The 9921-nt window shown below is 46.0% G+C and overlaps 2 protein-coding genes across 2 annotated transcripts in view; both read left to right on the forward strand.

Annotated features, from left to right (window-relative positions):
• The window catches only part of epb41l3b (erythrocyte membrane protein band 4.1-like 3b), a 39263-nt gene extending 33226 nt beyond the window's left edge, over positions 1–6037 (forward strand). Inside the window, exon 26 of the mRNA XM_030363215.1 lies at positions 4954–6037. The gene's annotated coding sequence lies outside the window, so the exon portion shown is untranslated. The remainder of the gene's footprint in view (positions 1–4953) is intronic.
• Positions 6038–6585: 548 nt separating this feature from the next.
• On the forward strand, positions 6586–9685 carry LOC115548509 (zinc finger and BTB domain-containing protein 14). The gene is made up of 2 exons (XM_030363214.1): positions 6586–6712; positions 7359–9685. Exon 2 carries the CDS (start codon positions 7382–7384, stop codon positions 8558–8560), a length of 1179 nt encoding a protein of 392 aa, XP_030219074.1. The 5' UTR covers positions 6586–6712; positions 7359–7381; the 3' UTR covers positions 8561–9685.
• The last annotated feature ends 236 nt before the right edge of the window (positions 9686–9921 follow it).

Genomic DNA, 9921 nt, shown 5'->3' on the forward strand with positions numbered 1-9921 from the left:
TCCCGGTCTCATCTGGTTCTGGTTCTGCTTGCACTGAGCTTGCAAAGTGTGGCCTCCATTCTCAGCATGCCGCTTCCCCCCCCCCCCCAACCGACACCGTCTTCCAATAATTCCTATTTTTCCTCCTTTACCGGTACGATTAAAGGCATGACTCTTTACTGGTACGGTTAAAGAAATTACTCTTTACTGGTACATTTAAAGACATGACTCTTTACTGGTACATTTAAAGACATGACTCTTTACTGGTACATTTAAAGACATGACTCTTTACTGGTACAGTCAAAGACGTGACTCTTTACTGGTACGGTTAAAGACATGGGTCTTTACTTCTACAGTTAAAGAAAAAGATCTTTAATGGTACATTGAAAGAACCGGCTCTTTCCTGATACAGCTTATAGCGTAATTCTTTGCCGGTACAGTTAAAGGTATAGATCTTCAAAGGTACGGTTGAAGGTCTGGCACTTTACTGGTACGGTTAAAGGCCCGGCACTTTACTGGTACGGTTAAAGGCCCGTCACTTTACTCGTACGTTTAAAGGCACGGCACTTTTCTGGTACAGTGAAAGAACCGGTGCTTTACTGGTACAGTTAAAGGTTTGGCACTTTACTGGTACGGTTAAAGACCTAGCACTTTACTGGAACGGTTAAAGACCTAGCACTTTACTGGTACGGTTAAAGTCCTAGCACTTTACTGGTACGGTTAAGAGCAATGTGCAGGTTGACATTAGCATTTGCACTCTAGCATTTCTCTTACCTTTGGTTGCATCATGTTCGAGTTCTGTGGTCTGTGCGTGCACATTGCATTACAAAAATGATTCCAGTCGTAATGCAATTAAATATGACTTAACCTTTTTTAACCGATTTGCAATCGACCCAGGAATGCCAACCTGCACGTTGCTCTGAAAGACCTAGCTCCTAACCAGTACAGACACCAATGTTTCTTGTGCAGCACTAACACCCGATGCCTCACTCCTCTTTCCGAGCTCCCCTGGCGCAGTACAGTGCCGGGCCAAAGGCCAACGTTCCTAACGCACTGTCAATTACAGGCTGGCCCCCCCCCAGGACCAAGCGTTAAACTGGGCTATTCTGGTCGTGCTAATGCTGCTACTGCTGCTGCTGGCACTCTAATGCAAACCCCAGTAACCAGGGGGCAACACCCCCCTCTGCTGGGAACCCGGCACAGTGTGCTTCGTCTCTGAGAGTGACGCCCCTGACCCGGAGAGCCAGACCTGCCCTGCTGACGCTCCTGCGTGACCAGAACCCAAACTGTCTAAATGACGTTATTGAGGAGAGTCAAACTAGGCCAAAGCCAAGTGACGGAGGTCTCTTGACTTAATTCCAATGGGAATGCAATGCCGCCTCGTTTGATGTTTTTGATGGCAGAATGCAGGGTATATAGATTACATTGTAGATTGGAGGTCCTTGTGTTCAGTGTAGTTTGACTCAAACGCTGCTTTAGTGTCTGGAGGGGATTCACTCACCTCCCATGTTTCGTCAACCCAAAGATCAAGTTAACACCAACCCGTTTAGCTGCAGCTCCCATTTCATTGGTGGTGTTTAGCAAACAAATGACAATGCGAGCTTCTGTCAACACTGCCGAGCCTAACCCCTTTAAACACGTCGCCAGCCATCCATGATGGGAGGGGGGGGGAGGGAAAGAAAGGGAGGGAGGGAGGGAGGGAGGCCGAGAGAGAGAGACCCAACCTGCTCTGCTCCTTAATGCACCTCCAGGCTGACGATCTGCACTGTCATCTGTATCTCGTGTAATCTGATCCGATAACTGCGTTGACAAGACCGAAATATGCCTCAGACTGTGTAAAAGTGTGTTTTCAACTCCAGACTTTACCATAAAGGCATTAATCATTGGAGGCATATGGTGGAGGGGTTTGCCGTCAGTCAAGGCTCTGCCCTGAGTGCAAACACGTGTCTTTAGAGAAGCTATCGGCAAGGTGATTCAACATATAACCAGTGTTCCTCCTCCATGCATCCAGCAGTGGTGCAGCGCCACCACTGGAATACCAGCGCCACTGCAGTCATTTATTAGACCATTTATTATTTATTCAGAATTATGTTTGGCACCCTAAATGCATTATTTTTTTATTACATATAATTCTCCATTCCCCTCAAGGGTTAAATTGTCATTATTTTCATTGTAGAAATATTGTGGAAAATACCCTGAGTGAAATACCCTGAGTGTTCTGCTATTGAAGATTAAAAGCCCATAATTATACTGTAGGCGGCATTAGCCCATAAAATGTTAGACTAAAGGTAGGTAGCATAAAGAGAAAAAAAAAAGAGACTTAATCATAGATGGTAGCCTGCATATTTGATGCGGTGGAACAGAAGCAACAGTATTATTGAACCTAGATCAGAGGTCTTGAACAGGGAGTTCGATACCCCTAGGGGGTCCGCAGAGGTACTGCAGGGGGGGGGGGGGGGTCGCAAAAGTTTTGGTTGATTAGACATTTTTTTTTTATATATTCCCCCAGCAATTTTTTCCACAAATTGAAATGTCATTTATCGGGAAAATAAGCGATCAGCAGAAATAGTCCGCCAAAGACGTTGACGTCGCTTAGCAACCGGACACGCTGGGGGTGATAAGTTACCGGACTACTCTCGCAGTGGTAAGAAAGAAACTAGAAATGTCCATTTGAATTGCTTTTATGCATGATTACATGCAATTGACAGACATTGTTGATCTTGGAAGGTATCAGTTTGTTATGTTATGTTTATGAATGGCAGTGGCATGGCCACCCTACTCACTGTACCTTGCACATGTTTAAAATGAAAACATGAATATATGAACCTGTGAATTATTTGAATATCTTAGTATTGAATGCAAAATAACAAGGTACTAAGATACATGGCACTATAGGCCCAGTTTAATCTAAAACACAATTTGGTACAATATATAAGTAGGGGGTCCCCGCTCCATCTCTCCATCAGTTTGGGGGTCCTTGGCCTGGAAAACGTTGAATACCTCTGACCTAGACGATGGAAAGGCTAGAAATTGCAGACTGCTTGCGCCAATATTAATGGCATTATAATATGGCTTGAGGCTATAGTGTGCTCACATGACATTTCTTGTTATATCATATCAAAATACCATTGGCTCAGACCATTTCCAGTGGAATGCACCTCGTACAGTTCTCGTGGTCCCACAAAAACCTCCTCGCCCCCTCATGCATCAGCTCCGTGCACGCTCGCATCTGCGTCGTGCACACGCACCTCAGCGCCGTGCACACACCTCTGCACCGCTGCTGGAAAACATCCCATCCTTTATTGCTTCGCTTTAACTAAAAGCTTGGCTGGGAACAATGCTACAAAAAGATGTGTATATCTAACTATTTTTTAAAGGCTGTTATGTGCAGATACATTTCAACCCTCCGTTTGGTGAACAAACCACCTTAGGTCCATAAAACAGATCGGATTGTTGTTTTCTTCCAGCATTTGCGGCAGCTTTGTGCACGTCGGGGCTTGTGTTTCAACTTGCCTGTTTGTCTGTATTGTCGGATTCAGGTCTGGCACAGAGCCGCGCAATGCAATCTCCCGCTCCCTCCTTTTGTTTACATTCTAACCTTCTAATCCTTCTTTTTTCCTTCTCATTTTCAACTTTCTTCTCTGCGGAATTCCGACACGGGGCGCTTGCGTGCGTTTGTGTCTCCCCTCGATCGCAATCTGCGTTAACTCGTACCCCTGTGACTCCTGTGATTTCACGTCTGATGGGAAGTAGGCCCATGGTTCAGGGTTGTAGTGAAGGAACAGGTGGCGGTGTGAGCGTGTGTGCATAATGCGTGTGCATGAGTGTACGTGCCTGCATGTGTGTTTACGTGCCTGTGCGCACTCGCGTGACTCACCAGATGGGAATGGTCGGCTTTGTTTCCACGGACTAACACACACACACACACCCGGCCCGCCCCTCCCACCTCTCCTGCTCCCTCTGACGTGCGTGCCATCTAATATATGCACCTTACTCGCACTCCTCTGTGTGTGTGTGTGTGTGTGTGTGTGTGTGTGTGTGTGTGTGTGTGTGTGTGTCTTCTTTCCCTTCAGGAGGGGTTAGAGGGGCCGCAGCATCCTGTCTGAACTTAAATATAAAATAAAAAGCTAAATAAATCAGTAATAAAAACAGTCTGTACATTTCAAAAAATGTACAACGACGAAGGCACGAATGAATTAACTGAAAAAAAATGCCATTGCCATATTCCTGCCAATTGCAAATGTAGAGTACTCATTAACGACTATTTTAAACATGCCTCGTCGTGATGCTGGCTAGGCGGCCAATTAAATATTTGGTTGTCACAGCTGTCAGCGGAGGAGAAAGGCTTTGAATGAGCAGGAATGCAGGCTGAGATCAGGAACAAAGATGCTACCAGATGCTGCCAGCTCGTCTGTCAAACTGCCCTTGTGTAGCTTCCCTTCTCTTTTCGTTATCTCCTTGCCTCCTAGCCCTATGATGTCTCCATGGGAGGGAAACTCTCTCCCCTTAGTGTCCGTCTTGTCGCTTGCTGTCGTGTTTTCAAGACACTCTAGAAATTACAGTCGCAAGTATGGCGGTTGTACACTTCTTCTATTGAGCTAAAAGAATTTCAGTGTATCACCGCTCATGCTTAAAAAATTAAATAAGAATAATCTACAGTGGTGGATTATTCTTGGTCCAAACCATTGCTATGAAATCACATTGGCAGAGCATAAGTGCAGCATTCTTCTCACTCATTCATGATCGCCCTCGGACACAGGAATTACTTTTTGCTCAATGACGCAAAGTGTGACCATGATAACGGCAACTCTTGCAACATAGCGCCTAATATCGTGTGTGTGTGTGTGTGTGTGTGTGTGTGTGTGTGTGTGTGTGTGTGTGTGTGTGTGTGTGTGTGTGTGTGTGTGTGTGTGTGTGTGTGTGTGTGTGTGTGTGTGTGTGTGTGTGTGTGTGTGTGTGTGTTCCCTCTCGTAGGAATAAGGATGTTTTCCCACGAGGACTCCATCCCCCATCAGCCACCATGGGTTCCGTATATGTAAGGAGGGAACACTAAAGGAACTGATGGCTCCTGCTCTCCAGCGACTGCGGCTTGCCTCCATTTCTGTCCATCTCAAAATGGTGCATTTGTGCATGAGAAGGGTGCAACGTTGCAGTATCAAAAATAAACAGCAAGACGATACAACGACACTATATAACAAATCTCTTGTTGACTCGCAGAATACTTATTCTTGTGCAGGGAAGCCAAAAGGTGACCCCTCCCCCCCCCCTCTCTCTTTACTGCCTTTATGAAATTGATGCATTTTTTATGATTAAGATGAAGAATAATAATTGCAGCAGTTTTATTTATGAAATGAAGCCAAAATCCACTCCGGAAAGCTTCCCAGTGCTTTGTATGGGCTGTGTATGTAGAGGACACCCCTATGTAGCCTAGCGGTAGGTAGACGTGCCAACCTCATCTTCAGCAAGCATCTCACCACTCAACTCCACACCAAGGTATACCACTGCAGTCCTGTATGACCACCCTGTACTTATACTGTACATAGGCCTCAAGAAGCTTTCTTATTAAAAAAACACACACCAAACAACAAAGCATATATCTTCCGCCAATGATGTTTGTCATGTGCACTTGAATTCTGTTTTTATTGTTGATCATCTCAGTATTTTTGATTTATTTCACACAAACATCTCTCATGGAGCTTAAGCAGAGGCTAATTTCTTCGTCAAACTCCAAAGAAATCCCCCGTCTGCGCTGGATTGTTTTTGATTTTTGTGCCAGTACAAGCCTTGAATGTTTTTTAGGATTTGATTTTTCTTCTTTATTTTTTATATGGCTGAACATGTTCACGTCTTTGATCGCCGCCGACATTTGATGCTGAAGCAAGCGTATTCTGTCTACCCCCCCCTGAATGTGTAAGCTATATGCCTCTCAACTATTCCATCTATTTAAAATAACACGTGTCGTTCATGTACAGCCATGCCTTCTCAATGGTGAAATAAAGGTGTGTTCATTATAATTTGTCATTTTCTTTTGAAATAAAATATTTACTACATTATTGAATTTTGTGGTCGGTGGAGCTTTGTTTAAAATGTCATGAACATTTTGAAATTCTGAACTATATTTCAATCAATGTCTCCTACGCAAGTCGATTTCGGTATCTATGATGGAAAAAATATATTATACTATTTTCATTTGTTTCTCTGGTAGCATACTTGACGTATTTCAACGTTCCTTCTCTTAATAAAATGCGAAAAGTTATTTAAACCTAGTTTATTTTATTAGTTTTTAAACGCTTTTGCATTTGGTGGAAATATTACCATAAACTACCGCTGGCTCCTCATTGGCATAAGTCTACATTTAAAGTACACATCCTATTGCTAGCCATTTCACTACGAGGGAGGCGATTAAAAGCGCCTTGTTCCAGAAGTCAATCACCACCTAGAATAACATCATTTATTTCATAATAAGCGCACCCTTGAGCTATGCAAAGTGCACATTTATGGGTGCGGTAATAATTACGGTTCGAGGTTTTTCCCCAAGGTTTAGGAGTCATCCTCCTCCGACGCCCCACCCATGGAGCCGTGCGTGCTCCGGGGCTGTAGGTGGCAGCAATAAAATGCAGCATTTCCTCCGGAGCCTGATAGTCACAACAAGAGGAGGAAGAGGAAAAACGACAGCTTTGGATCGTCGTCGACTGCCTTGCGTGACAACATAAGGATCGCGTTCAGGCTTCGGGTATTACATTTTAATTCACCGTTAATTGTGCCGAATGGGTTCCGGGAAGCGAGATTGTTTGGTGCGCGTTTGTGATCGCCGGTGTACCGTTGTTCCGGGGTATTTGTAAAGTGTTAGAAGACACCGATACATGCCAATGGAGGCTTGCTGACCAAAATGGCTGGGCGCAGTGAAATGTGAAATATTCTTGCTAAGGTTATCCTATTCGCACGCAACAACGCCGGCGTGAAAATAGTGCGATAAAGTTATTCGCTTGCATTTCGGCTGTTTCAATAATTTCTCAATATTGCTGTTTTTTTTTATTGCCGGAAAAACAGTCGCGCTTTTTTAACGCTGTCGGGCCTTTTAGCCGAAGGATTTCTGCATGATTGACTTGCCTACCTTTGTTTACTTTATCTGTTCTCCGCCCTTAGTTGTGCGGACCGTCTTAAACATGACGTTATTAATATTTGTTTGCATTTTTGCTGAAACTAAATGACAGTTGCGTACTTCGGCTGTATAAATTATCATAATTGGCATGCAAATTTTGCTAATGCTCCACCCCGTACTTTTGCAGGATTCATATCTGTGCTCTATGTCCTCTCATTAATCTGAAATGAAAGCACACGTTGTTTATATGTTGCATTTTTTTATACATATTTTACAGGTTCGCCCTATTACAGCTGCAACATGTCTGACTTATTAAGATATATCGACTATGACCATAAAGCCACCTTCTTGAAGATGCTCAACCAACAGAGGATGGAAGGTGAGCATTGTGATGTAGTGGTGGTGGTGGAGAACATTGAGTTCAGGGCCCACCGCTGCGTTCTGGCGGCCTGCAGCAATTATTTCAAGAAACTCTTCAAGAAGCAGAGCGACGAGGATAACTCCATCGTGGAGCTGGACTTCATCCGCTCGGACATCTTCGAGGAGGTGCTCAACTACATGTACACGGCGCGGTTGGCCGTGCGCAAGAAGGACATCAACATGATGATGTCGTCCGGGCAGATCCTGGGCATCAACTTCCTGGACAACCTGTGCACCCAGAAGCGCGAGCTGACCAACATGAAGACACGGGAGAACCAGGCGCCGGGCGACCACGGCATGCGCGCCCAGGACGCCATCCTGAAGGAGCTAGCCATGGAGGAAGTGCGCAAGAACAGCTTCTACGACCAGGGAATGGACGGCATGGGCGCCGGGGGCTCCCACGTCTCCCAGCCCCACAACTACAGCACCAGCATGGGCAAGGACCAGCACGGCCACGGCTGGGGCTCGTCCTCCTCCAGCGACATGAAGCTGGAGTACCTCCTGTACGGCCACCGCGACCACGGCTCCTGCCAGGCGACGGGGGCCAAGCCGCTGGACCACAACGCCAAGAAGGAGCGCCTGCTCACCGCCAACCGGCCGTACGGCTGCGAGCACTGCCCCAAGGCCTTCACCACGGCGGCGCACCTCAAGGAGCACCTGAAGATCCACTCGGGCTTCAAGCCGCACCGCTGCGTGGTGTGCGGCAAGGCCTTCATCCGGGGGCCCGACCTGAAGCGGCACGAGCGCGTCCACAGCAACGAGAGGCCCTTCGGCTGCCAGATCTGCGAGAAGGCCTTCAAGCACAAGTCGCACCTGAAGGACCACGAGCGGCAGCATCGCGGCGAGCGGCCCTTCAACTGCGGCTCGTGCGACAAGGCCTTCATCAAGGCGTCGGATCTGAAGCGCCACTGGAACACCATGCACAGCGGGAACCCCCGCCGGCAGATGTCCCTGTCCCCCGCCACCTCCCAGCAGGCGGGCCAGCCCGACGCCACCGGCGACCAGAGAGACTGGAAAATGGAGACGGGGCCCCACTCGCATAACTCGGGGGACTGTTGAGAGCGAGCGAGCGAGAGAGAGAGAGAGAAAATTTAAAGCCCCAGCCACGGCCAGGGACATGAGCGATTTTTCCTTTTTCGGGGGCCCCCAATCGGGAAACACAAACACACACAAAATTTAGACACTGATGTACACCCACACATACACACACACACAAACGCGCGCACACACACATGTAGAGACAGACGTAGACACGTACGCCATATACGCCAGGTGCTCAAATGTAAACTTGAGTATTTGTATACATGTGTACACAATGCAAATACACATGCAGCCCTGTGATTGGCCGAGGAGCCACGTGTACCACGGACTACGATGGGAGGAACGGCGCTAAGGCCGGTCCACGAGGCTGTGGGGGCTGTATTATCCTAAAGAAATATGTCAACGACAAAAAAAAAAAGATGTTCTTTTCCGCCTGTAAAATCATGTAAATGTTTAGTTCACTCTACTTATACGTATATTTTTCACAAAGCATTGTTGCTATTCTAGAGACTGGGGAGTTCTCATAACATTATTCTTTTTATTTTTTGTTTATTTTATTTTTTTTGCTTTTTATGGGATATGTATAACATTTTTAAGTGTTTCGTTTAACCTTTTACTGGATTATCGACAAAGGCTATAGAGGCAGTCAGATGAGACGGGCGACAAAAAAATAAAAGAGGATTTTCTTTCTGCATAACATTTGTTGCGTTGCGTATATTCCCGTGGATGTTTTAATGGATGTGTTTAGTTGTGTTGGTTGATTGATATTGACACTGTAAGAGTAAAGCGTTGACTTTTTTTGCATTTTTCGGAAAGAAAAAAAGAAACAAACAAACAGACGATACCAAAGTCTTGGGCCCCCCCCCTATCCCCCCTATCCCCCCCTCCTTGCAGAGGAGGACCTCACAAGGCTGTCCAGTCCCAAGCATCGCCCGGCCCACTAGATTTACTGTTATACAGTACAACCACTGTCATCCTGCGATCAACCGTCTAATGATAGGTGTCTGTATATACTGTAGCTTAGTTTGTTGCACAACTATAAGAGTACACCGTAATGGAATATGCACATATTAACATTGTTCTACCCCCCCCCCCCCCCCTCCTATCTACACTTTGACAATAAACACCATTTGCTGCGTTGTATTGTTTGGTTTTGTTTAGTTTTTTTCCGACCCAATACTTTTTTTGTTGTTTAAGAGCTAGCTTATGCTGATTAGTTTTGGGTCACGTTTATGTGTTGTTTGATGGATTTAACTGGTTCTACATTTGGTGTTTGAGGGGGCGTTTCGGATAGCGATCCAATTCCTGGCCTCTTGACTTGCACTGAGAATGTGGTTTGGAAGCCTCGTTGATTGTCCTGGAGTTAATATAATTGAACC

Source organism: Gadus morhua, chromosome 8 (genome assembly GCF_902167405.1).
Source record: "Gadus morhua chromosome 8, gadMor3.0, whole genome shotgun sequence".
Classification (NCBI taxonomy): domain Eukaryota; kingdom Metazoa; phylum Chordata; class Actinopteri; order Gadiformes; family Gadidae; genus Gadus; species Gadus morhua.